This window comes from Falco cherrug, chromosome 7 (genome assembly GCF_023634085.1).
Source record: "Falco cherrug isolate bFalChe1 chromosome 7, bFalChe1.pri, whole genome shotgun sequence".
NCBI lineage: Eukaryota > Metazoa > Chordata > Aves > Falconiformes > Falconidae > Falco > Falco cherrug.
In genome coordinates, this window is record NC_073703.1 from 33,428,571 (window position 1) to 33,452,373 (window position 23,803).

The 23,803-nt window shown below is 42.7% G+C and overlaps 1 protein-coding gene across 1 annotated transcript; it reads right to left on the reverse strand.

Moving 5' to 3' along the window:
* Nucleotides 1-14,202: 14,202 nt before the first annotated feature.
* On the reverse strand, nt 14,203-23,776 carry AP5M1 (adaptor related protein complex 5 subunit mu 1). The gene is made up of 8 exons (XM_055717244.1): nt 23,644-23,776; nt 19,241-19,886; nt 17,489-17,716; nt 16,906-17,045; nt 16,066-16,151; nt 15,847-15,962; nt 15,484-15,580; nt 14,203-14,376 (listed from the first exon to the last, which is right to left on the reverse strand). The coding sequence occupies exons 1-8, from the start codon at nt 23,709-23,711 to the stop codon at nt 14,294-14,296; spliced, it is 1,464 nt and encodes a 487-aa protein (XP_055573219.1). The 5' UTR covers nt 23,712-23,776; the 3' UTR covers nt 14,203-14,293.
* Between the last annotated feature and the right edge of the window lie 27 nt (nt 23,777-23,803).

The window sequence follows — 23,803 nt, forward strand, 5'->3', positions numbered from 1 at the left end:
TGGGGCTTAACTTTCCCAAATAAATGACAAGGACAGAGCTGGATTTGAGGTCATTACTGCAAAAAACATCCACACCAGACCTGCTCTCTGCTATGTGCCCTGTCACACAAGTGCTGAGGAGGAGGGTGGCAGTGGATATTGTTCCTCTGTAGCAGCAAGCCCCAAGCTTTTTAGGTCAGACCCCCACAGACAGTGCCCCCCACCTGGACATCTGAGGTCAGAGCCCTCCCCAGAAGCACAAGTGCTGGTGTATTACCGGCGTCGGAGCCAGCACTGCCACGAAAGAGAGGAACTTACAGCTTAATCGCTGTAATTGTTCTTCCAGTTGAAACTGTTCACTTGGGCTTTAACTGGGCATGTTTCCCTTTTCTTTCCCCCAACATTTTATTCTACAGATGCACTGGTGCTTTATTATCTGTACAATAAAATCCAGGACGTAAGTCAGAAGAAGGATGTTTCATGATGTGCATATGATTTGTTACTCGTCTCTGCTCCCCCAGCTCAGCTTCCCCTCCTTCTCCACTGCTTATTTAAAGTCAAAAAGTTCAGTGGAGATTGCAGCTATGAACATGCAATTATTCTTTTTACAAGCTAACGAATATCCCATGCATAGGTGATCACTATATTCAATTACACAACTGCTTAAACAATACCCACACACTAGTTTGCATCTGTATAAAGCTTTGATTGGACACTTTGAACAGATTGTTTGCTGTGTACCCTGGTCTCCATGAAGGAAAGCGGCAGGACTTTTGCATAAAGCACATGTCAAGTCAGCCATATGCATAAAATGACATTATTTTTCAAGATAACTTATTTGGAATCAGGAAAAAAAAATCCCCTGTACTGTGCTTTTTCCCATAAAGAAGGAGTCCTGGGGAATGCAAGCTTTCTCCCGAGTGTAATCTTCAAAACCTGAATTTCTTTTCATTAGACTGGGAGTGGGAAATATGATTATTATTTTTTTTCCCTACAATAAAATGCTTGTTTCCGCTAGTCTTCCCTCAGAATGGCGCAGTCCATCCAGAGCAGTTGAAGATGAGACTAATCTACCTCCAACACTTCAATAAATAAAATGTAAATGTTTGTCATAATAATGCCTCCATTGTCAGCACCAGCCCAGGATTTTTCAACCTCTGACTCCCTGCAATGACCGGCTGAGTAGCAACAGCCAAGTGCTGAAAGAATTTTTCAACAGCAATTTGCTTGTTCCAATTTGCTTTTCAGGGCTGCTGATCAGGATTGCTGGCCAGCCTGTAAAAGGATCTCGTCCTATTAATTTGGCCCAGCTTCTCCTCTTGTTCTCGTCATATTTAGTTTCTCTGGTAGTTCCAGTGAGTAAGTTAATTGAATTAGAAGTGCCACCAGGAGGCTGCCTGCGGATCTACGGTTTCATGTAGGAAAGCATCTCCCTTCAGCCACAGAAACAGATATGTGCACCTGTTGAGAAGGTGAGGAAATATCTAGAGATGACTTATTCCCATAGTGATAGCCTCTGATTCTCTTCTCAAATTGGTCAGACAATAAAAGTCCCTTCATCTGGCACCAGTTATCCTCCAGCCTGCTCCTTGAACAAACACAAATGAGATTGAGAAGCATAATCGATGCAGCAGAGCAAGGATTGGGAGTGCAGCAATTTGAAAAGTGATTTTGTAGGAATAGATTGATGTCATTTTGTGCTGCTTGTTCTTTCTGGGGCTAGAGGCCAAATGTGTCTGTTTTAGCAGGGCGAAGCATTATTTTTCTAATTGTGTAATCTGCAATCTCAGCTCACCCACTGGTATCAATAAAAGCGATGATACCGACTGGAGTCTGACCTTGTATCTTACTGTCTTTCAGTTAAGCACAGGGTCAAATATGGACATGCTTCTTCTGCCAGTAAGTAGATAAATGGAAACAAAAATCATAGTTCATGCTTACTATTGCATTTTTAATGAGGTTTAGGGGTGAAAGACGCATAATACTGCATTCCTGAATCTTACAGATGTGGCATCTGAAAACTGGAAGAAACCTTGGAGAAGTCCTGCAAGTGGCAAAGTGATTTCATAGCAATTTGCGAGTAGAATCCTGAGTCCATTTTAAAGCTTTGCACAGCTTATCATAGTAATCGGAGGTTTTCCTAGCACGATGTACCTCTGCTGAGCTGGACCATCGCAGGGAGCTACTGTGGCCTGAGCTGAAGACAGGACTGCTCTGGGCCTGGAGGGGATGGGAGCTGCTGTGGCGTTAACCCTCAGTATTTTCAAAGACCAAACTTTGGTAATAAAGTCACAACCAGTGCCCACTCCATCCCCCAAATCAAGCTACCCCTAATCATACTCTGAGGAAACATCTACCTAGAGGAGCAATAAATGAAAGAATGAAATAAAAAAGTGAATACCAGGTTGGCTGAATCCAAGGTAGCAGAGCAAAGGAGTTTGCAATGCTCTGCACGATATATGGGTGCAGCAAACCAGTTGCACCAGTGAACCAGTGACCTGCCGGATAGCCAGTGCAACATATAAATGCAACATAAATAAATGACAGCTAAGAAGGCAGCCCTCCTGCCAGGCTGGATTTGCAGCTGGGGAGCTGGTTTTGTGCCACCACCGGGGGGCAGAAAAGGCCTGTGAAGAGCATCAGCCTTTCCCATGAAAACTGGCATTGCTGAAGCCAAGTTCTTCCTTTATTAATAGATCCCTGCCCTTTATTGAAATGAGCAGGTTGACCTATTGTACGTTACATTTGAGACAGAGCTCTGTGCAGTGTTTTAAGGTATTTGTCCTCCAGAAATGCTGCTGCGGGCTGAAAAGAGAAATTATCCTCTCTCTAGGCATGTTGGAGATGCCTTCTGTTTTTTTAATAACCCCGTTTCTTAAGAAATTAAGCAACAGATTACCATGATTAATTAGGAAATAGCTTTTAATTTAATCAGAATACAGTATCATTCTATGCTATGTATTTGATGACAGTTTGTTGTTGCTCTATTTGGGAAAAATAACCAATGGAACTGGTAAGTGCCGTTCAGATATTTTGGCTTAAGATATTTCCCGTCTTATTTATACTATATACTTATATATGTATATATTGTATATACTTGAACACAGACTCACACAACCATTGCAAAGAAAGGACTCCCCCTTCACATTTTTCTTTTTGCTTAAAACACGAGTGATGCAGTTGAGGCATTTTCTATATATCATATGAATAAACCCCATCTTCCCAGGGCTTCTAAAAATAATCTAATCTAGTCATTAGCTAAATCGAGTCATCAGTTATCTATCACCAATGAGGCAGTACAGAGATCAGCATGGGGCTCGCAGGTCTTTGCTTTGATTGCTTGTGGTCACCGTGTTGTATTTGTTATGCTATAACATTAGGCAGACAAGTTTGGGCTTATTTTCAGAGCTTAATTTCTCTCCGTCACTGGCTCGTTATAGAGCTCATATAGTCAATATAGTAAATGTAGAAAAAATTTTACAATCCTCCTTTTTTATTTTTACCGAATCATAAGTACATGTAACATTATATTTACCAGAAGGACCCTAAAGCTTTACAGACTATCACGTTAGTCCAGATTTTGGCATTTCTTAAAAGGGATTTCTTTCTTAAACCCACTCCACTGTAATGGCTCTTAAGAAGCTGTTACTCTCTTGAGTGCAAATCCTTCTTAGTTTGTGTATTATTGACCTGATCAAGTGTGATGGGGGCCTTCGATGAGCCTTTGGGGGGATTTTGCGGCTGTTACAGGCAAGGAGTCCTGCAAGGAAACGCTTGGGAAATTTTCACTGGAAATGGAAGTAAACAAGGAGGGGATGTAACCAGGGTGGGGGGACCCCAGTGCAGGTTACAGCCACTTCAGGTCAAAGTACTCACCCTGCAAAGCAGCTTTTAAAAACTCAAAAGTATTTAACATCAGGGAATAAAAAATCCAACAACATATCTGAAGGATAGCTTAAAGATTGCCTGTGGAACATAGAAATGGCCAAATACAGCCCTGATTCTGCAAAGGCATAAGTACACTGTTTCGCTTTAGAAGGTTGATTTATACAGATTCTATGGACAAGGAATTTGTTTAAGTTACTGCCTAATATCTCAGGATGGGTAAAGTCCTAGAAGTGGAATAATTTTTTTTTTCCCTCTCTCAGGCATATTTACATACAAAGAACACCCCTAAAATCAGAGAGTTTGAAGTGAAAATCCTGGCAGCCACTTTAACAAAAAAAAAACCAAATAAACACACCCCCCACCCCACCCCCCCCCCCCGCAAAAAAAAATCCCGCAAATTATATTGTTCCACCTTTCCACTTGCAATAAGAAAATACAGCTTTACGCCCAGTCCTGTAATCAGCTTCTCATGGGCTGACCCAGCTAAGCCCTGGATCAGGACCATGCTCCTGTGGTGCTGTCTGGGTTGCTGCACCGTTTTTGCAGTTTACACTTCTACAAAATGATGTCGTAATTCAGCAAAAAGACAACATATTGGTGAATGAACAAGCAAAGGAAAAAAAATACATCATTTCAGATGTCAGCAGCCACAGATCCGTTGCCTGATTTTTTTTATTTTAGGGAATGACTTCTGTAATCTGTTGTGATGTATTTTCCTTCATGAACAGGTTTTGGCACAAAAATATTGCACCATGCCTGTACTCACTGGAGAATTAGAAAAAGGATTCTTCAGCAAAAAGCAAGGTGAATCCTAAGGAATAATATTGAACAGATCAAAACTGGAAAATGTCGTGCCTTATCCGCTTTTTCAAAAGCAAAGATCTTTTACACGTGCCACGCGCTAATCTGAAATAAAGAGGCAGCTTTGTGAGAGCGAGGGAAAACCTGGCTGCAAAACAGGGTTTGGGGGTAGGTCATAGCAAAAATCACAGTTAGTGGGAATATCCTGGGTTTGAAGACGATGTCTCAGCCGTTTGTCCCCTTCTGTCAGGACCAAACACCATTTGGTATTCAATTGACTTTCTAACTTAGGAGACAGGACTTTCCATCTTCAAATACTGAAAATAGATTGCATTCTTGGCCCTTCGCTTTGAACGGTTGGGGAGAATAAACGCACACCCTGGTCGTGTTCTAGTGATCTCCCTAATCTCGGTTGCACTTTGTCAGGACGAGGTAACTGGTAGTTAAGTGAAATACCTTAGATCAAAGGGGGATTAATCGCCAACTGAATCCTTGCTGAATAAACCTGTCATTCAAGAAAATTATTTCCACTGAACTTAGCAGAGGATTGAAGGTATTTGCATAACAGGGACCAACGTACTTCAGCCAGGTTAAAAGGTTCAGAATTCAGGCAGTGTTTAGCTTTTTGGCTCCTTTTCCTTTCAGCGGCCCTGTACAATGGTTTTTAATCTGATAATACAGCTAACTATCTAAATGATGTCAGAACAGGAAAGTATTGCAAAGTTTGGCTGAGGGATGGATCAATTTCACTTTCAGTAACTCCTAAATCTGATTTGTTGGAATTTAAGATGTAATCCTTAAAAAAAAGTCCCTTTAAACCGGAGGGCTGTTTATTAACATCCTTTTTTTATTTGACCTTTGTCTTAGAAACACTGGGTCTTGCCTGTCGCCTTACCCGGGGCTTTTTGGGATCATTTCATACAGGTTTATACCAGCGGCTGCAAGCGATGCCCGCAGGATCGGTGTGCCCACCGCACGTGTGGATCTGTGCAAACACATGCACACAAATGGATTTTCAGGCTTTTTTTTTTTTCTTTTTAAGCCTGTCTTTCGGAGGTCACGCTGAATTCGAAGTGAGATGGAGCTAATTAAATAACGGGACCCAACAGGCTGCCATCATTTTCTAGGATCAGCCCTCAGAAGAGATTTAAGCACCACAGCCTTGTTCAGGGTTCGTTGTGCTGTTGTGGCAATGATTTTAAACCATATGAATTATTCCTGGTTTATGGCAGTTGCTTTGAGTTTTCATGGAGAATTCATTTCTCGAAGAGCGAAGGGCTCTTCCAGGGCTGGAAGGCAATGGCTTTTTCATCTGCTCTATAAAAATTGGGAAAAATAGTTACAAATGTAGATTTCTGGAAAATGCTTCATGCCACCTTCCTTCCCAGCCATCCTGGGGTTCATTTGCAAGTGCTTCCACCTCTCCTACCTGTCGGGTATATGGAAGAATGTCAAGCTACATGGTGGACGTCAGATTTCATAATCAGATTTTGACAATAAATGGAATTTAGCCACTTCTGCATCTAGCCTGCGCCTGACACCATCCATTCTTTTGGTGGGTGCAGTTCATATTCATCACAAACTCAAAGCATCTTTCAAGTTAAAAAAATTGCAAAGAATGGTTATCAAAGAAAATGAATAAAATCCATATTGAGATAATTTTTTAGAAAATGATTGAAGTTTTAACCCAAGAAAGGACTCTTAGAGTTTCTTATAGCTTAGAATAAGAACATGTCAATCACGATTAAGCTTCTGGAATTGGAATCCCTTTGAAATGCAGCTGTTTCTTCTTTAATTGTGGCAGCGGACTCAAAAGAAAAGAAAGGTCCAGCCTTAAAGATGAGTAAGGAATACAAAATAGCTCAGGATTAGTTGTGGAGTTCAAAGGTCGCTAATTACACTAAGGAGTTCCCAGACGCAGGGAAAACATTAAACAGGTCACCTACCAAACGGGAAACAGATTTGACTTAAAAAAAAAAAAAAAAGGAAAAAAAGAGATCTTGAAGAGATAGTTTTCTAGAGAAAATGAAAAGCAACCAGCTGATCTCATTGGGAAGAAAATGGTGGGAAGAAAATGGGTTGGATTTAATTCTTTGCTGTTATGTGTCACTACATATGGCATCAGGCTTTCAAAATATTATCTAGAGCTCAGCCAGATTTCTCAGAGGCTCGTGAAAGCAAGAAGGGGAAAAGGGATCAGCCTTTTTGTAGTTGCATTCCAGGTTGTGAGTCCTTGAAAAAAAACTCCATGAGGGTTCACACCTCTCAATCAGTATTTGGTATGATTTGTTGAGGATGAGCCATCTAGGTGAGCAGGCACATCTTGGATGGGAAGCCTCCTAGGAGAGCCCTACAGCCCCTTTGCGGGCAGTGAGGTTTGGTTCGGGGTGCAGTGGGCCCTCCCTTCCTCTGGGAGAAGCACAGCTCCTATGTTTTCCAGCTTCTCTCTGGCCCTATTGATGTAGGATAGACTGGTGGGACTGCTGTCCTTCCAGACATCCTGCACATGCAGCAGCTCCTTAAGGACCAATACTAAAGTTCCAAGGATGCTGGTTTCTTCTGGGAGCCTCTTGGGAACACACTGGTAGTTGTCCTGTCTCCTGGAAGGCAATGAACTTGTGGTCCTTTGGATCTGGGTCTCGGTGGAGAGAGCCAGTTACTTTATTGCCAGTCTGCTCACAAGAGAGGATTCATGGTTTTAGGAGAACGGAGCCTTTTTTCTCTCAGATCCTGCTCCCCTGCATGAATCACGATCTTATTCCTGCAAAAATCTGTAGATTGGCATATCTTATGGCAACATGAGATTTGTGGAAATAAGAAAGAAAAATTCCAGATAATCAAGGAGATGCACCTATCCAGGTGGCCTGTGCTGAGCCCATACAGGGTCCCAAGGGTTTTTTAGCATTGTTGTCGACAGGGGAGTCAGACTGAGAGTTAAAACTATTCCCTGTTCCCTGCACCTGAATAACTTGGGTGTGTTGGTGGGTGTATTGGGTTTGCATGGCAAGGTTTTGGTAGTGGGGGGCTACAGGGGTGGCTTCTGTGAGCAGCTTCCAGAAGCTTCCCCAATACTAGATAGAGCCCGCCAGCGGCTTCCAGATGGACCCACTGCTGGCCAGCACCGAGCCCATCAGTGACGGTGGCAGCGCCTCTGGGATAACACGTTTAAGAAGGTGAAAAAGTTGCTGCACTACAGCAATTGCTGTTGGAGAGATGAGCAAGAATATGTAAGAGCAACAACATGGTGGTGAAGCCCATGGTGAGGCCGGCTGTGCCCCTTAGCTCAGGCCGGACCACGGTGGAGCAGGTCCTCACCTGCAGCCCATGGAGGTTAACGGTGGAGATCCCCCCTTGCAGCCTAGGAAGGTCCACAGGGGACCAGACACCCACCTGCAGCCCAGGGAGGTTAATGGTGGAGCAGACCCCCACCTGCAGCCCAGGGAGGTTAATGGTGGAGCAGACCCCCACCTGCAGCCTGGGGAGGTCCATGGGGGAGCAGACCCCCACCTGCAGCCTGGGGAGGTCCATGGGGGAGCAGACCCCCACCTGCAGCCCGGGGAGGTCCATGGGGGAGCAGACCCCCACCTGCAGCCTGGGGAGGTCCATGGGGGAGCAAACCCCCACCTGCAGCCCGGGGAGGTCCATGGGGGAGCAGATTCCCCCCTGAAGCCTGTGGGAAGGGCTCCCGTGGGAGAAGCTCGTGGAGGCCTGTCTCCTGTGGGGGAGGGTGCCAGGCTGGAGCAGGGCAGGGTGCGAGGGGGAAGGAGCAGAGCGACAGCGACAGCGTGAGATGAGCTGCCCCAGGCCCTGCACCACTCGGAGACAGACCCCGGGCATGGGACTGACCCCAGGAAGCAGGGAGAGGCAGGGGCAAGGTGTCTTAAGATTTAGTTTTTATTTCTCATTATCCTACTCTGGTTTGGTAGGAAATCAAACTGGTTTCCCCAAGTGGCGTCTGTTTTGCCCATGATGGTAACTGGTGAGCAATCTCTCCCTGCTCTTATCTCCACCCATGAGCCTTTAATTATATTTTCTCTCTGGGAGGGGAGTGATGGAGTGGCTGGGGTGGGCACCCAGCACCCAGCCAGGGTCAGCCCACCACACATGGCATGAAGGGAACAGAGTTTAGGAACAACTCCCAGGTGTGCTTCTGGGATTCCCACTGGCAGCCATATGGTGCTATAGCAGCTCCTCCAAGGAAGCTTGCGCTTCCCAAACTGGGATCCACAAAACTCTCATCTAACGGCTCCTTCAGGTTTGAGGGCTGCAGGCGTTCCCTGCCATGGTGCGCTCAGGATGGACACTGCTTCAGATGGGTTTGGTTGTCACCACCCTAAAAGATGCTGTTGGTAATACCTTGTATTTTGTCCATGCTCACTGTTCAGTAAATTCTTGCTGCAGATACAACGTGGTGCAGGTTCAGATCCCAGTCTGGGGACTGAGCCAACAGATGATGGGACAGCAGAAGGCAATGTGGGAGATGGTGACAGCAAAATAAAGCCAGCAGAACTCCAGCCATGGGAAAGAGGGGGAATAGGACCAAATCTCAGTATATTCAGAAAGTTGGAGCCTATGGGCGATAAGTCAAAGAAACAAGGCTGCCCAGACGAGCAGGTGTTTTCTAAAGTGTTACCATCCTCTAAAGGATGAGAACAAGGTGGTGGTGAAGGATACAGCAAAAGTAATGAAGGACAAACATGGACTTACTCACAAGCTCTGCTATAACTTAAAACTCAGCAGGGCTTCTACAAATAGGACCAAGTGCAGCAAATTTCTACGATAGCTTCAGTAGAGAACAACTGCCACTGAATGTTTAATGCCCTGTTGTTCCAGTGTTTGCTTCTTAACAAATGGCCAAAGTAGTTAACGCTGGTAAAAATAGGATAAAAATTCAGAGGAGGGAAGGGCTGGATTATGTAGAAAAAGCAGCTGCTTACAAATTATCTGAAGTAACAGGTTTACCCCAAAGTACTTGAGGAACTGGAATATACCATCTTGGAGCTGTCACCTTTGGACCCTGGCAGGAGGAAAGGGCTTCCCGAAAACTAGAGAAGCACCACATTACTGAGTAGTGGTAAGTAACAGGCAGCAGATGAGACAACACCGAACCATGTTAGGTGGACTAATTCGCTTCTATGGTGAGAGGAACAGGCCTTGTGAATTTGGAGGGCGACATTTGTCTCACACACGGACACTGGTGATGCTTTTGACTCTGTCTCCCAATATGACTAGCAAGCTCAGGAGGTAAGTTAAGGTGACCATGGTGGGAAGGTGTTCCTGGGGTCCTGAGCAGCTGTTCTCCAGCAGTAGTTACCAGCCAAGAAAAGGTGGGCTTCCTGGTCCTGTCTTACTCCTGGTACAATTCAGGATTTGGAGTGGGAGGAATGCACTTAAGACACCTGAAGAGAGATCTCTCCTCACCATGGCACCTTGGTATAAGCCTTTGGACACAACACTTGGAGAGAGGCAGGCTATGCTGGAGGTTGCAAGGCGGTAGGGGTGAAGAATACGGGAGATTTTGCTGAGAAGCTCAGGAGTTCTAAGAAGCTTCAGGGTCTGGACATTCTCCAAGAAATGGGGATATGTGGGTTGGTGAGAATCACACCAGTGCCAGCTACTCCCGCATTTTTGCTCCTTGTGCATTTGGTGATTGCACTGGTCCTTCCGGCCACCTAAGCTACACATTAGGTCTCTGACACTCCATGGTTTGCTTTTCCTCTCACCCTGTATCGATGGCATCTGTTCTCAGATCCACACCTTTGCACCTGCTTGTGCTGGAACATCTACTTTTTTTTTCTCCCCAAGACATTCAAACCATCAGAGTTTGAATGAGGGCTTCAGCACCCCCAGTAACTGCTGCTTCTCAGCCATCGCACCCTCTGTGAACTTCATCAATGCAAATTCCTCATTTCCTTCCACACCTTCCACAAAGTGTTAAATAACACAGTTGGGCTCCAAAACACATTTGGTGATCGTTCCCCATTGCCACTGCATTTGGAAAGGTCAGCCAGTTTCTACTGTTTAGTGGGTTATACATGGATTTTGCATTACTTTAATTTTTTAGAGGTCTGTTACATCAATTCTCTTTGCCAATGAAATGTGTAGTCTCATCTAAAAAGTTTGACAGTGTATATTTGCTTTAAATTCATGTTAATTGGCATTAACCCAAAATTTTAATGAAATGAAACAAATTCATTTTATTAATGAAGTGAGTTCTATATTAACTTCTTGCTTATTTATACCCATTATTTTGTTTGGGAAAATGTCAGGTTGACAACCCAATATTTACTTAGGTCCTTATGTTTATTCTTTTCAAGTATTTGCATGTTAGTTTTCTTCTAGCCCTCTGAAATGCAATACTAAGACTGCAGAATGCTTTGGCCTCCTCTTGTGAAAGTCTTGAAAGTCTTTCTGCAAAGTTATCTGCTACATTTTCATACAGTCTATACCCGTGACAAAATTGTAAGCACTTCAAGTAGCAAGCACTTCTCGTAGAAGAAAGAACACTCTGTACCAGAAGAGAATTCTTGCTTTTTCCCTTTAATACTTCCTTTAATTTTAAAAACTTGGGGTTTTTTTTAAAGAGCTAAAAGAATACCACTGACACAGGGCTTAATCACCTCTAGAGCCTACCAGAACTACTGTTAGATACCATCTCTGCCGTGGAGTGTCCAGGCTCACATTAGCTCTCAATCATGTCTTCCTGATTTAGTTTTCAAAGTGTTTTTTCTCCCTCTTAAAACAGGAAAAATGGTCAAAGCAGGCAGAGAAGCAGTTAAATTGTCTGGGGAACTACCAGGGAACACACAGAGATGCACAGGAAAGTTTAGTCATTTATAACTCCTTGAACTCTGGCTTCCAGTGTCATCTCCCCAGTCTCCCCAGTGTTCCCATTTGCTGCCCAGCCCTGGAGGCACCTGAAGCCACACATCACTCGTTTCTCTCCCTGCCTTGTGTTCAGTCTGTCATGCCCAAAGGTACCTCAGCTGTGATAGGCCTGAGCTGCTAGCCATCTAGTTTGCCAAGTTTACTACTAAGCTTACTTTACTAGTTTACTGGCTTACTAAGATTTTTGAAGCACCCATGAGAATGTGCCCTTCCCCTTCTGCAAAGCAAAGCGTAGCCCATCAGGCCAGGAGAAAGGCTTCATCTGACTTTTTCTCCACCCGTAGGGAGGTCTCACAGTTGTTGCACAAGACCGTTGGATTAGGCATGTGCCAATTTAACCTGATCTAGTTTGCTGTCTGATCCGTTCGTGGGTGCTTTCTGAAGAACAAGGCATGCTGCGCAGTCAAGCCTGCCAGAGAGACCTCAGCCAGACTTCTAAAAAAAAGCAGAGAGCACCTCCTTTCCCCACTTCCCTTACTACAGAGCTGTCCCTCAGCAGGGGCACAATCATGACGCGGGAGCATGCTAGAGTTATAATCCAGAGGTTTAGGAGCAAACCCTTATAATAAAACAGGTGATGGCTTGCATGAAGTTGTAGAAGACTGCTCAGGGGTAGAAAAGAAACACCACTCACTCCCTTCCTCCACCCAAACCTACAGCGGTATGCATGCACGAAGTAATCTAAAGCAGGAGCCCTCCATTCCTGAGTACTGCAGCTCTCCTAACCTTGACAGGGTTGGAGACACAGAATCATAGAATTGCTGAAGTTGAAAAAGACCTTTAAGATCATCAAGTCCAACCGTTAACCCAGCACTGCCAAGCCCACTGCTAAACCCTGTCCCCAAGGGCAACATCCACATGGCTTTTAAATAACTCCAGGGATGGTGCCTCAACCACCTCCCTGGGCAGCCTGTGCCAGTGCTTAACAACCAACCCTTTTGGTGAATAAATTTTTCCTCATATCCAACCTAAACCTCCCCTGGTGCAACTTGAGGCCATTTGCTCTCATTCTATTGCTTGTTACTTGGGAGAAGAGACTGACACCCACCAACTCACTACAACCTCCTTTCAGGTAGTTGCAGGGAGTGGTAGGGTCTCCTCTGAGCCTCCTTTTTTCCAGACTAGAGGGAAACAACAAGGAACATGATGTGGGAAGGACCTCCTGCTATTAAGTGCAAGGTGTCTCCTCGTCTAATTCACTGTGAATTTTGAGTTCCATTGCTAGATACCATTTATTGGGGAGTACTTGTTGAACACCTGTGAACAAGAAAAGCTAGCCTCCACAGTGCTGCTGTGAATAGACAGCTCCCATATTTCTCACAGGAAGGTGGGACACAAACACCAGCACACAAAAATCCTGTGGTGGGTGGGTGCCTGGTGTACAGAACATGATATAAACCCTTCCAACAGAGAGACTCTCTCCACTCACACTATGGCGTCCAGGCATGTGGACGTCTGTAACAGGTAGAGGCTGGATTCTGGGTAAAATCGTTAATTCACCTTTTGCCTGCTAATTACAATGGACAAACCACTTGCGTGAAATGATTCTTAGGATAGCTCTGTTTTATAAGTTTGCATAACAGCTTCAGCTGAACGGCATGTTTCACATGAATTAATCCACCCTTTAGAACATTTAACCAACCAATTAGATTACTATCTCAATCTAAGCATTTTTTAAATTATAGCTTAAAATTTTTCTCCTTACATAATCACTAATCTTATTTATCACACAGCGTAGTTAAACAAGAGGTACAGCAGGAGCAGCTGGCATGCTCCGTTATTAGATGGCATTCTTCTCTTCTTTTGTGCTGCTCTCCAGGTTCTCTCAGTTTTTCACCTGCCTTTCAGAATTTGCACATTTCCTGATAACTCTCTTAAAGTCCATTTCCTGTGTTCCTGCAGATACCAATTTTCTTCTCAAAATTAGAGGTCTGCCTCTATAAACTGAGTCCTTTCCTCCTCTGCCTACTTTTCCAGGGAAAACAGCTCAGTGATGTTTTTTGGAACCTCCAGCAAACTTAGCTGGTTCTGCCTGCTCAAAGCTAGCCTTTTGATTTGAAAAACCAGGTTCACACCTCTGGATCCTACTGCTGGCTTTCAGAGCAATGCAGTTCACAGGCATGTGTGAAAGGGAACTCACCACTTCTGCTGACAGAGGCCATACAAGACTCCTGCATCGTCTTTGTTTTTACAAGTGCCGCTCATGCCATTCTCCCTCTCTTAAAATTCTTGTAAATTATTGACTTGTATGTATTTTGTAGGCATCTCGTGAAAATAACAGAACTCTTGCTTTTAACTGGCCTGTAAATCTGGGGTCTAAATCAGATCCTTGTGACTCCAGGACTGGAATAAGACACTGAAAGCTTTCCCACTCCATGAGCCTTATGGTTTATAAAACCAGTGAAGTAACTGGTAGTCCTCCTGGAAGACACGTCCAATCATGCCAGTCTGTATCTGTGTCACTATTACTTACTTTGTACCAGTTAATGTTAGAAGGGAAAGTAAAAATGGCCACAGCAAGTACATTTCAAATTGTCTTCTGTAAGCAAAATCAGGACTAAACAATTTTAAACCAACTATGTTATTAAGAGAAATTACCTCTTTTTTTTTTCCCCTCAAGACAAATTTTTAAGAAAACATACAAAGTACAAGTGCTGGAGAATATTTATTTTTACTCTATCATGACATTGGTCTCATTAGCTGTTCTGTTTAAATACAAAAATAATTCACAAGAAGATTAGGCAAGTGAGGGTTTATAGACCATAGGTGCTGGTGCTTTGGAATTCCAGATGTAATAATCGGTAGAAATGAGTTTCCGGGCTAAATAAAAAAAAATAAAAAAAAAGGGAAGAAAAACAAGCATTACAGGGTGCCTTACCATCAGACATTCCTTCATTCAAGTTAAGAGACTACTAATCCATCCTTACTAGTTTACAGAGAAGGTATAATGGCATCTTTAAACTGTAAGGCTTATTATTTGAAAATCGTTTCTGATAATGAGACATTTAAAGTCTCAGTTTCAATTATCTTTACTAATGTATCAGTCATAAGCTTAAAATTCAAACATAGGTTAAGTCAAAAGCAGGTGGATGACTTTGATTTTGTTCAATGAATATAAATTGCATACTCTATATAAAATATACAGTATTAAACTCTTGCTTTTTTGTGTTACAATTTAGGACTGAATGTGACCTGTCACAAAATTAAACAGTTTTCAAAAGGCATTTACAGACTTCTGCTAACACAACTGACAGAAGCTGCAAGAGATAGACAGCTACAAATAAAAATTGCTTCCATTCAACAGTACTGCTCGGATTTAACGAGTGACTGCTGTGTTCCCAATTAGTGTATTTTTGGTGCAGACTTGGAAGTACTCCTGTGTTGACTGACGAATAAGCAGATTTGGTTTCTGCTCCAGAGATTCAATATACAGCCACATCCACCAAGGGCTATTGGTGTGATGACACTGACAGCAACAGTCTCGCCTTGAAGGCAGGAGCTGAGTTCTGCTCCTGGGTATTGCCAATCCACATATTACATCTTTGACAAAAGTGTCCTAAACAAGGGGCCAGAATAGAGAAGCATTTTCTACCCCCCCAGTAAAAGTTCTGCTATTATGCATAGTAAAACATCACAGAGCAAAGGGGAGAGAGCCCAATAGAGAGACTGACTTTGTAACTGCGTAATAAGAGCTTTCATCTGAAAGGGAGATGCCAGTTCCTACTCCAGGGATGCTTTAATCACAAAACAAAACAACAACAAAAAAACCCCAAACATCAAAGTAGAGAACAAAATTTCCAGGATGTCCCAAGCAAACCAACAAAAAGCTTTGTCCAAGTTTAGCTACATAATTTTAGTCATTGACATCCAGTCCATAACTTCAATACGCCGTTTCAGTTAAACAAAATGACATTTTTAGCAACTCACATGCAGTAACTTTGGGTTTTCCTGGTACAAAGATCTGAACAGAATGCTGGTCTACATAACATCCAGTAAGTGTAAAGTCTGGGATCCTAAAATACAGCTACAGAAAGAGAGGGAAAACATGATCAGATGTGTATTGTCATGCTTGCTGTGCAAATACTGGCAATCTGTGTTACATGCTCTTGGTGTGCAAGCATACTCCAAACTGACAGGATGTCAAATCCTGTAAGCAAGAAAACAGAAAACTTCATGCTGAGAACAAAGAGGCTAATAATTATATCTGATTTAAAATCAACGTATCTTCATAGCCAATGTAAGATAAAAAAATGACTACTAAGGCATCTTTTCACAGAGCCTGCAACTTACTTTTACATAAGCAGTGTTCCCAGTGCAAACATAATCAGTTGGGTGCTCTTTGCCTGCAGTGCCAAAAGACACAGTTCCAGTCAGGGAAACTTCCAAAGATTTAGGGAACTTCTGTCCTAAAGCCAGAAACAGCATCTGTGAGAAATTGTACAGCTGTGCCTACACTGCACGAAACTGCCCAGGGGAGGAAGTGAGAGGGCGCAGGGGTATTCTGCTCACCAATGACCCAAACCAGCAGGCTCTTCTCTTGTGACAAATCCAGCTGGCCATAACTAACTTTGTACTCTAATTGAGCAATTGGGCCCCTACAGTGTGACAGAGGAGAAATAAAACCATCGGAATTAGTATCGTTCAGTATTTAACACCCATTTTGTTAAAGAAAGCAACAACATGCTGAAAGACATTATTTATGCGCATATAGACAAATCACACATATCTGAGCACACTGCTAATTTATAAATCAAAATTACAGAGCAGAAGGAAATCACCATGGTCTCAACCTAGTAATCATAAAAGAGCTGTTGATATTTTACTGTCTTAGTTCACTGATAGCGTTTCACTAACACTATGATCAGCACCAGCAACTTTGTATCATTTCATCTTTAAATTTTCATGATAATTATGTGACAGCATAGTCATGGCAGTTGTCCGAGAGGCTTAAATGAAAACTATCATTTTAATTTTAAATAACTGTATTTTTGATAAGCTGATCTGTAGCTAGGATTAGCAGTCTTAGCAGTCTTAAGGAACAGGTAACCCTAGGTTGGAAATGATCTTGGGACTTAATCCACCTGGAGGACTGTGGTAGCGTTTCACATGAAAAAATACCACAGGGAAACAGGATGCACAACAGAAGTATTCAGAACCAAATATTCCAGTAAAATTCTGTATTATAGAAATTACTAGAATTTCAAGGAGGCTTCCCAACATTTGCAAGGTCAGTGTCCACTGGTAGTACTTTGACGGAGCATAATCTGTTACATTGCCATCCTGATAGGTTCATTTCAGGAAGATCACAGAGAAATGGAAGAAATTTGTTTAGGAATTCTTTATTCTTACCTGTTGAAAAAAGGGATACGAGCTTCGCAGTAGTCAAAAGAATTCCTTATGCTTTCATGAAGCTTTAAGTTCACTGTTATTTTTAACTGTGATCCCTCTTCAATGAGTTGATAACGTCCCAGAATTGGTGGAAGAGGAACCTGGAAAAAACTATATTCATTCTCAAGAAAAATTAATACCATCACCATAAGATCAGTTATATACTATTTAATTGCTAAAGTACTTTAAAAAATAACAAATACATATTAATTGCCGACTGTACCAAACTCTTTAGGCTGCTTGCAATAAATAGATTTGTGGTATATGCACTTGACATCTCAGCCTGAACATCTTTTGTAGAATTCAGGCATCTAAGTGGTTCATTTGAAGTAAGAGCAGTGATGCCAAACAATCAAAGGTACTGGCACCTCCTGAATATGATTCAGATAACTCAGGTCCTAAAGCGCCATCCAAGCAGTTTATATTATAAAAAGCATTTTACGACCTGTATCAGACTGAAACTCATTCAGACACATTCAACGCCACAGGTATTTTTATTCCTGTTTGAAGACCTGAAAATAACAAAGGTCAGGGATGTTATTACCTGGGAAGTGTAGTAACACAAGTTGAAGGAATCTGAAGGAGGAATGAAAGGAAATTTGTAAGGTCCACTATACACAGAATCATCCAGTGGCTCAGCACTATTGGACATCAGCATGGCAGGGTCAACAGAAGTCACACAATGATGGACCACGATATCTTGGAGCGGAGGACCGTTAGTCGGGAGATTCAAACTGAGGGTTACATTTGGTGCAGATCCCTCTATGTCACACTTGAAAAAATGAAGTCAAGAAGTTATTCTAGAATATCTCCCTCAAGTCAGCATCAGACGTTCAAAATTTGAATATAAGGATTTTTTTTTTTTAAAAAAAAAATCACACTAAAAATCATCAGCTGGCTTCAAACAGTAATATTGACAAGTACTTTGAAAACAAAATCCCTTTCCCATTTCTGTAGCCTTTTCCATGGTATGGTTAGTGATGCAGTCTTAGCTAAATGTCTCTTAATTGACAAGTACTCTTCAGCAAGAAAACAGCAGATAAGCAAGCCAAGGACTTACTGTATAGCTACATCATTACGAATTTTACATAAATGCACTTGGTGATAGTCTAATTAATTCGGTTACTTTTACAACATCCGCTTAATGGATTCAAGTACGCTATTAATGGCCACTGTGGTCCCATGTCAGCTTTCTCACAGCAACCATGTGCAGTGCATCCATTGTCTCGTCCCTCCGTGTGCCAGCTCAGCAGTGCACAATTACACCAGGGCTTTCTTCTTATGTAAGGCCATCCACTCTGCAAGATGACCTACAAACTTGTCCCTCTGAGAGAGGAAGCTGTTCACCCCCATAATCCCTGCCAGCATAGCTGGTGGGATATAACCCAGTCTTCAGAAGCACAGTACTTAGGTTGGCTTCCTTCAGAGATGAGTGTCCCACATCTTGCAAATAATTACATTACCATGATCTACTTTATTGGAAGGTCTTTCTCCTCTTAAAACACTGGCAGTTACAAATACAGTGTACTGTGATAATATATGTGCTTCCTAAGCATAATTCAGAACAAAGAATGTTAAATGCATTCATTAGAGAAAACACAATTTTCAATGTATTTCATAATTATTATTGAGTCAATATTCCCCAATTTTTAATTTTAAACAATGAAAACCATCATTGCACGCAAAAACATTCAAAATTAATTAGACAACTATTTATTTTACTAGATTTTTTATCAACTGTTTTTATGTCAGCCAAACAAACAATATTTGTGGATTCTTGTTGTAATGGAATAAAGTAGGATAGAAGATTAAACTTTTGTTTGGTAGAAAAATTAATTTAAAAAGCTCATATACAGAAACTTGTAGAAGCCTCATTCAGAAATTCTGTTTCTAATCATTATTTAACACATTGCTTATCATATAGCTGGAAATACACTTGGTGTTAGCACTACCATTTCTTAGTCTCTATACACAAAGTCTGTATGACATTATTTTTCTCTATTTCATTTAAAGTAAGAAAAAATTGGGAAGACACATGCAATGTAGCTATTTCTGGAAATATAATTCCCATAAATAATGAAAAAATGCATGAAGCCTGCAGGTAAGAAACATTAAAGGTCAAAACAAAAAACACTAACCTGTCAGCCCAATATGTAGTAGTACCTTACACTTTGAAATATTACGGTATTAGAAATTCACTGATCACATACCAAAGTAAAATGGCATGAGTATTTTCTTCCCCAGCATGCTTGCATGAAAAATACTTTGGGTCAGATTTGCACAGATTTGCTCTCACCTTGCAATTTACAGCTCCATAAACTTGCCACACGTCCGCAACATCTCTTTTGTCATACTGCATACACTTGACTTTTTCAGTGATACAGACATTAACCTGAGGTTTGCCTTTATATGTGTTGGATCTCCAGGCTGGCTGATGCTCATCTGTGGGCATTTCCTGAATGTCATCAAATGAGCTGTTCAAGCTGCGTATGTTTGTGTTTAAGGGGGTGCCAAGTGGACAGGCCTGTATAAGCAAATTTCGAAGCTGGCCTATTTTTGCACTCATCTCAGCTTTGTTCTTCCGACTTGGAGAGATGTAGTCCACAATGCCTAACAAAAGAGCCAGTCCTTGTGAGAGCCCACGGACGGTGAGGAGGGGTGGCCGTGGCTCCAAGGTCTCCTCAACTAGTGGAAGACACGCGTATATCAGACCACTCTTCTGAAAAGCAAGCACGGGCCAGAGATCTCCTCCTTCGGTGCAAACTGAATATACTGATGAGTGATTGATTTGAGTACAAGTATCTCGGTGCTCCACAAAAATATCGTCATCTATGAGTCTCAGTTCAAAAAGCAAGGCTTTAAGAAAAGCGTTGTCAGATGGTACAGGCACATGTGTTGACCCGTTGAAGGTCTCCGCGCGCATTTCAACGGTGGGGTAACGTCTGTGATACGGAAATGAGAACATCTTAATGCTGTGGATCTTTTCCCACCCAAAATATCATACCAACAGATGTTCCTAGAAGCAGAACCGCACAATGCCTTTTCTGGCTGTTGGAAAATGCAAAAGCATTATAAAAATCTTTGGAATACTGATATAATCAAGGATGGGATTCTCTTAGGTATTCAAGTAACTCCCAAAGGCCCCTCTGGTCCTAAAAGTAACCTTGTGTAAGTGGACACCAGCAGCATCCTGACAGAAACAGAGACAGGATCAGCATCCAAATCACTGTCAATAAAACTATTTAATGAGTAATTAGGCTTCATTCTAGCAGGTGGATTTTTACTGGGCACTTTGAGCAAACACATTCACTCAGGTTTTTTAACAAAATGTGAATCTGTCTCTACCCTTCCAGTTGCACAAAGGTATAGGACATTTAAATGGCACTAATGAACCCAAGCATGACTCACACCAGCACAGTGAAACTTCAACAGTGAAACATTTCTAAGAGGTGAGATCACACTGAAGACAAGTTTTCAGACATTTAAAAAAACAGATGTCCCACATAATAAAATCCAACTGCAACAGCTTTTTGCCGAGATACAGTATGCTATTGCTACAGCTTTGCTACTCTACTAGATACCATGTTTAGAAGACAGTAATGGAAGTTATTTGTATACAGGTTTTTCATTGCTGTTCTGAGCTTACACAATTGATCTGCAGCAGTTGCTTTAATTGATTAACAAGATTAATTAAAAATCTTGACAGTATTATAAATCCAAAAAGATTTCAGTGTAAGTCAGTCAAATTTTTGCAGAAAAGGCTGCACGGACTGTGTGGGGAGAGGGAGCAAAATGGATTCCACACTGCATGTTCAATATATGTGATTTTAAGCTTTTATGACTGTTTCATCATTTCATTTTTTCAAGTATTTAAGATATAATGGAGATGGAAGGTTTTGTATATTTTAAAATTGTTTGACTGCATTAACATATATATTTCATTTCAAATTTCCTAGAGATAATATTTGAGAAAAATCATACTAACTGTTTAATGCTACATCTGGCATTTTTTTCTTCTGAAGTAGTATTATTTTTTTAAAGGAGAGAGGGATGAATTCCTTCTCAAGCTAACCTAAATCTATCAAGACAAACTGATGAGCTGTCTTTTAATAAATAGCCGAGAAAAGGAAAATTATTACTTTCACTAATGCATTGGTCTTCATCCTGTTTTGGAACTGCAGACTCCCCTGAGTCTCTCTTACGTTAAGTTTGATAACAGGCTAGCTTTTCTACATTATCTTTTGTGGATTCCCTTTATCCACGGACCCTCAAAGTGCACATCTCACAGGTTACACACCAGGCAACTAGTTAAATCACTTTATGAATCATCTAGTAGCAGATCTGTTCCCAGGCTGGATGTTTGCACTCAGAGCCACACTTATAACCATGGGAGAAAAAAATGCACAGATATATAAATGCCTTCATTTATTCTCCTTTTTATACCATCTTTTTAAGGACACATGGACAGTCTGTTTCTTAAATTGCTATGGAACTTGTAATCACAGCAACGTGGTACTTTGTTGTATCCATGACCTCCACGTGTAACACTCCCTTTCTGTTCCCCAACACTTGCATGGTTCTTACCCTGTTGTCTTGAAGTCCCACCTACACCATCTTTTCTTTACTGAGTAGCAGAGTCTCTTGCTGGAGGCAACTACGCTTCCTCAGGCTTATTTTCAGTGACTGTGCTTTTTTGTTTGATTCCTAATCAGGCACCAAGGGCTTTCCCCCCACCCCACACACCCCCCAACAAGGAAAAAGCAAGCATAGGCAGAGAGAAGCTAGAGCTACGAGATCCGTAAACAGGATACAGATGACAGTAAAATGCCTCCCTGCAGTCTCAAGTCTACTTTGAAGAGTGAACAAACAGTGGTTTTGCAGCTCGAAAATTTACGTGGACTTCCAGAGCAAGGCTGTTGGTAAGTGGCTACATGTAACCTTGGTAAGCACCTCTTATTTTTGGTCAACATTTCCAAAACAAAGGAAGCAGAGATATTTCAGTCTAGTTTTGTCTTATGTCCTAATCTGTCTGCTCCATTTGCTGAAGCTGTCCCCACACCACAGCAATCTTCTCCTCCTCCCAAAGAATCTTCACAGCTTTAGCTGAATCATTAGACAATTAGTCAGCCTTTCAGATCTCAGTTTTTCAGTATTCCCTTCTAGAAAGTGATGAAATTTTTTTTTAAAAAAAAGAAGAAAAAAAAAAGTTTCCAGGGATGAATGAGCTTTGGTGATGCAAGAGGCAGACCATATTTGTTGCCTGAATTAAGTTATGACCAGCTCAAAAAAAGAGGAATGCTTTGATGTCCCAGATGTCTCCTCTGAGGTTAAAGATCAGGGCTCACGTATCTCCAGCTGAGTGCGTAAGTCCCGAAACCAACAGTTTCCATGTGATCTGGCATTCTTTATATTGTCTGTGCGCTTTGTTGAATTTAAGGTCAGTTAGGAGGATAAACATGGGGTTTCTACAGCCCTATTATTTCCTCTGGGAATGTGAAAGATCTAAGTCTGGAAATCACTTGAAGTATCAAGTATAGTTTGCCCTTTTCAAAGGAGCACTATTCCTTGTCTCTGCCGCTTACTGTGTGACAAGTTACTTCACATATCCCTGTCACCAGCCCCCCCTTCCTCCACTGCGATTACACTCTCCGTTTTTTTGGGACAAGGCTCTTTCTCTGTGTTTGTAGAGGGGAGGCCTCATCTCTAGTCTTGTAGGTAATACAAGGACCATAATACTAATCCTAAAACAATCAGAGGAATGTCCAATGTAGAGATCTGTCTGCACCTGAAGATGGAAGATAGTCTACGTATGCTCCCCCCACCCCCAGCCCCGTGTTCTCTCTCCAGTTTCACTGAATTCAGACTCAGACTTGTAGGTCCTGTCCCTACCCCCAGGTCTCAGGACTTTTCCGCTCCCTAGCCCTGGTTGTTTTATCTCTTACTCTCCAGACCAAGTCCTCTGGAATCACACAAGCGTACGCAGAAATGGCAACAAATTTTGCCAGACCAACAAAAGCAGCCTGCCTAGCCCGGAGTCTTACTTAAAACTCCGCAAGAGTTCTGAATAAAAAGCCCTCCTTCGGAAGACTGATCAATGGGCTCCTCCACGAATTTGAAAAACCTGTCTTTGTATGCAAAAATAAAATAAAATGGGAAGTTAAATTTCTGCCTGAATATACCGTACTTTTTGAACAGTCACAGAACACCACAAAGAGAACATAAGCAAGATACATGAAAAATTGCATGCTTTCTACTTTGCCCATTTTGTTAATTTGCGAGTATTTCATAATCACTGCCTTGTCCTTTTCCACCCTAGGATTGAGAAGAGGTAGGCAAAACCTTTGCAGTAACTAAAGGAGGAACAGAGAAAAAGTCACGTGCAAAATGCAGAAGTTGTAAAAAAACCAACAACCGGTTTTATTTAAAAGCACAACATCTGAACCCCAAAATTTGCAGACCCGGGCTCAGAAACGCGCAGCGGCCGCTCGGAGGGACTTACCCGGCGTCGGGCTGCGGGTGGTTCCGCACCCGCCGGGGTCCCGCGGCAGCCCCGGCCCCCCAGGAACCCCGGCGCCGGCTGCGCGCCCGGCGAGCGCTGCCTGCCGCCCGCCCCGCCGCGCCCCGGCCCCCGCAGCGCCCCCGGCACGGCTCGCCGCGCCCGCCCCCTCGCTCTCCACACGCCCGGCGCGCCGCCGTTACCTGGAGAAGAGCACGGTGCCGCCGGTGCCGGGATCGTGCCTGAGGAGCCACAGCGCCCGCAGGGCCATGGCGGCGGCGCGGCGCTGAGCGCGGCCACAGCGGTGCCGAGGGGCGGCCGCGGCCGGGGAGGGGCTGGGAGCTGCGCGCGGCGGCGGCCGCC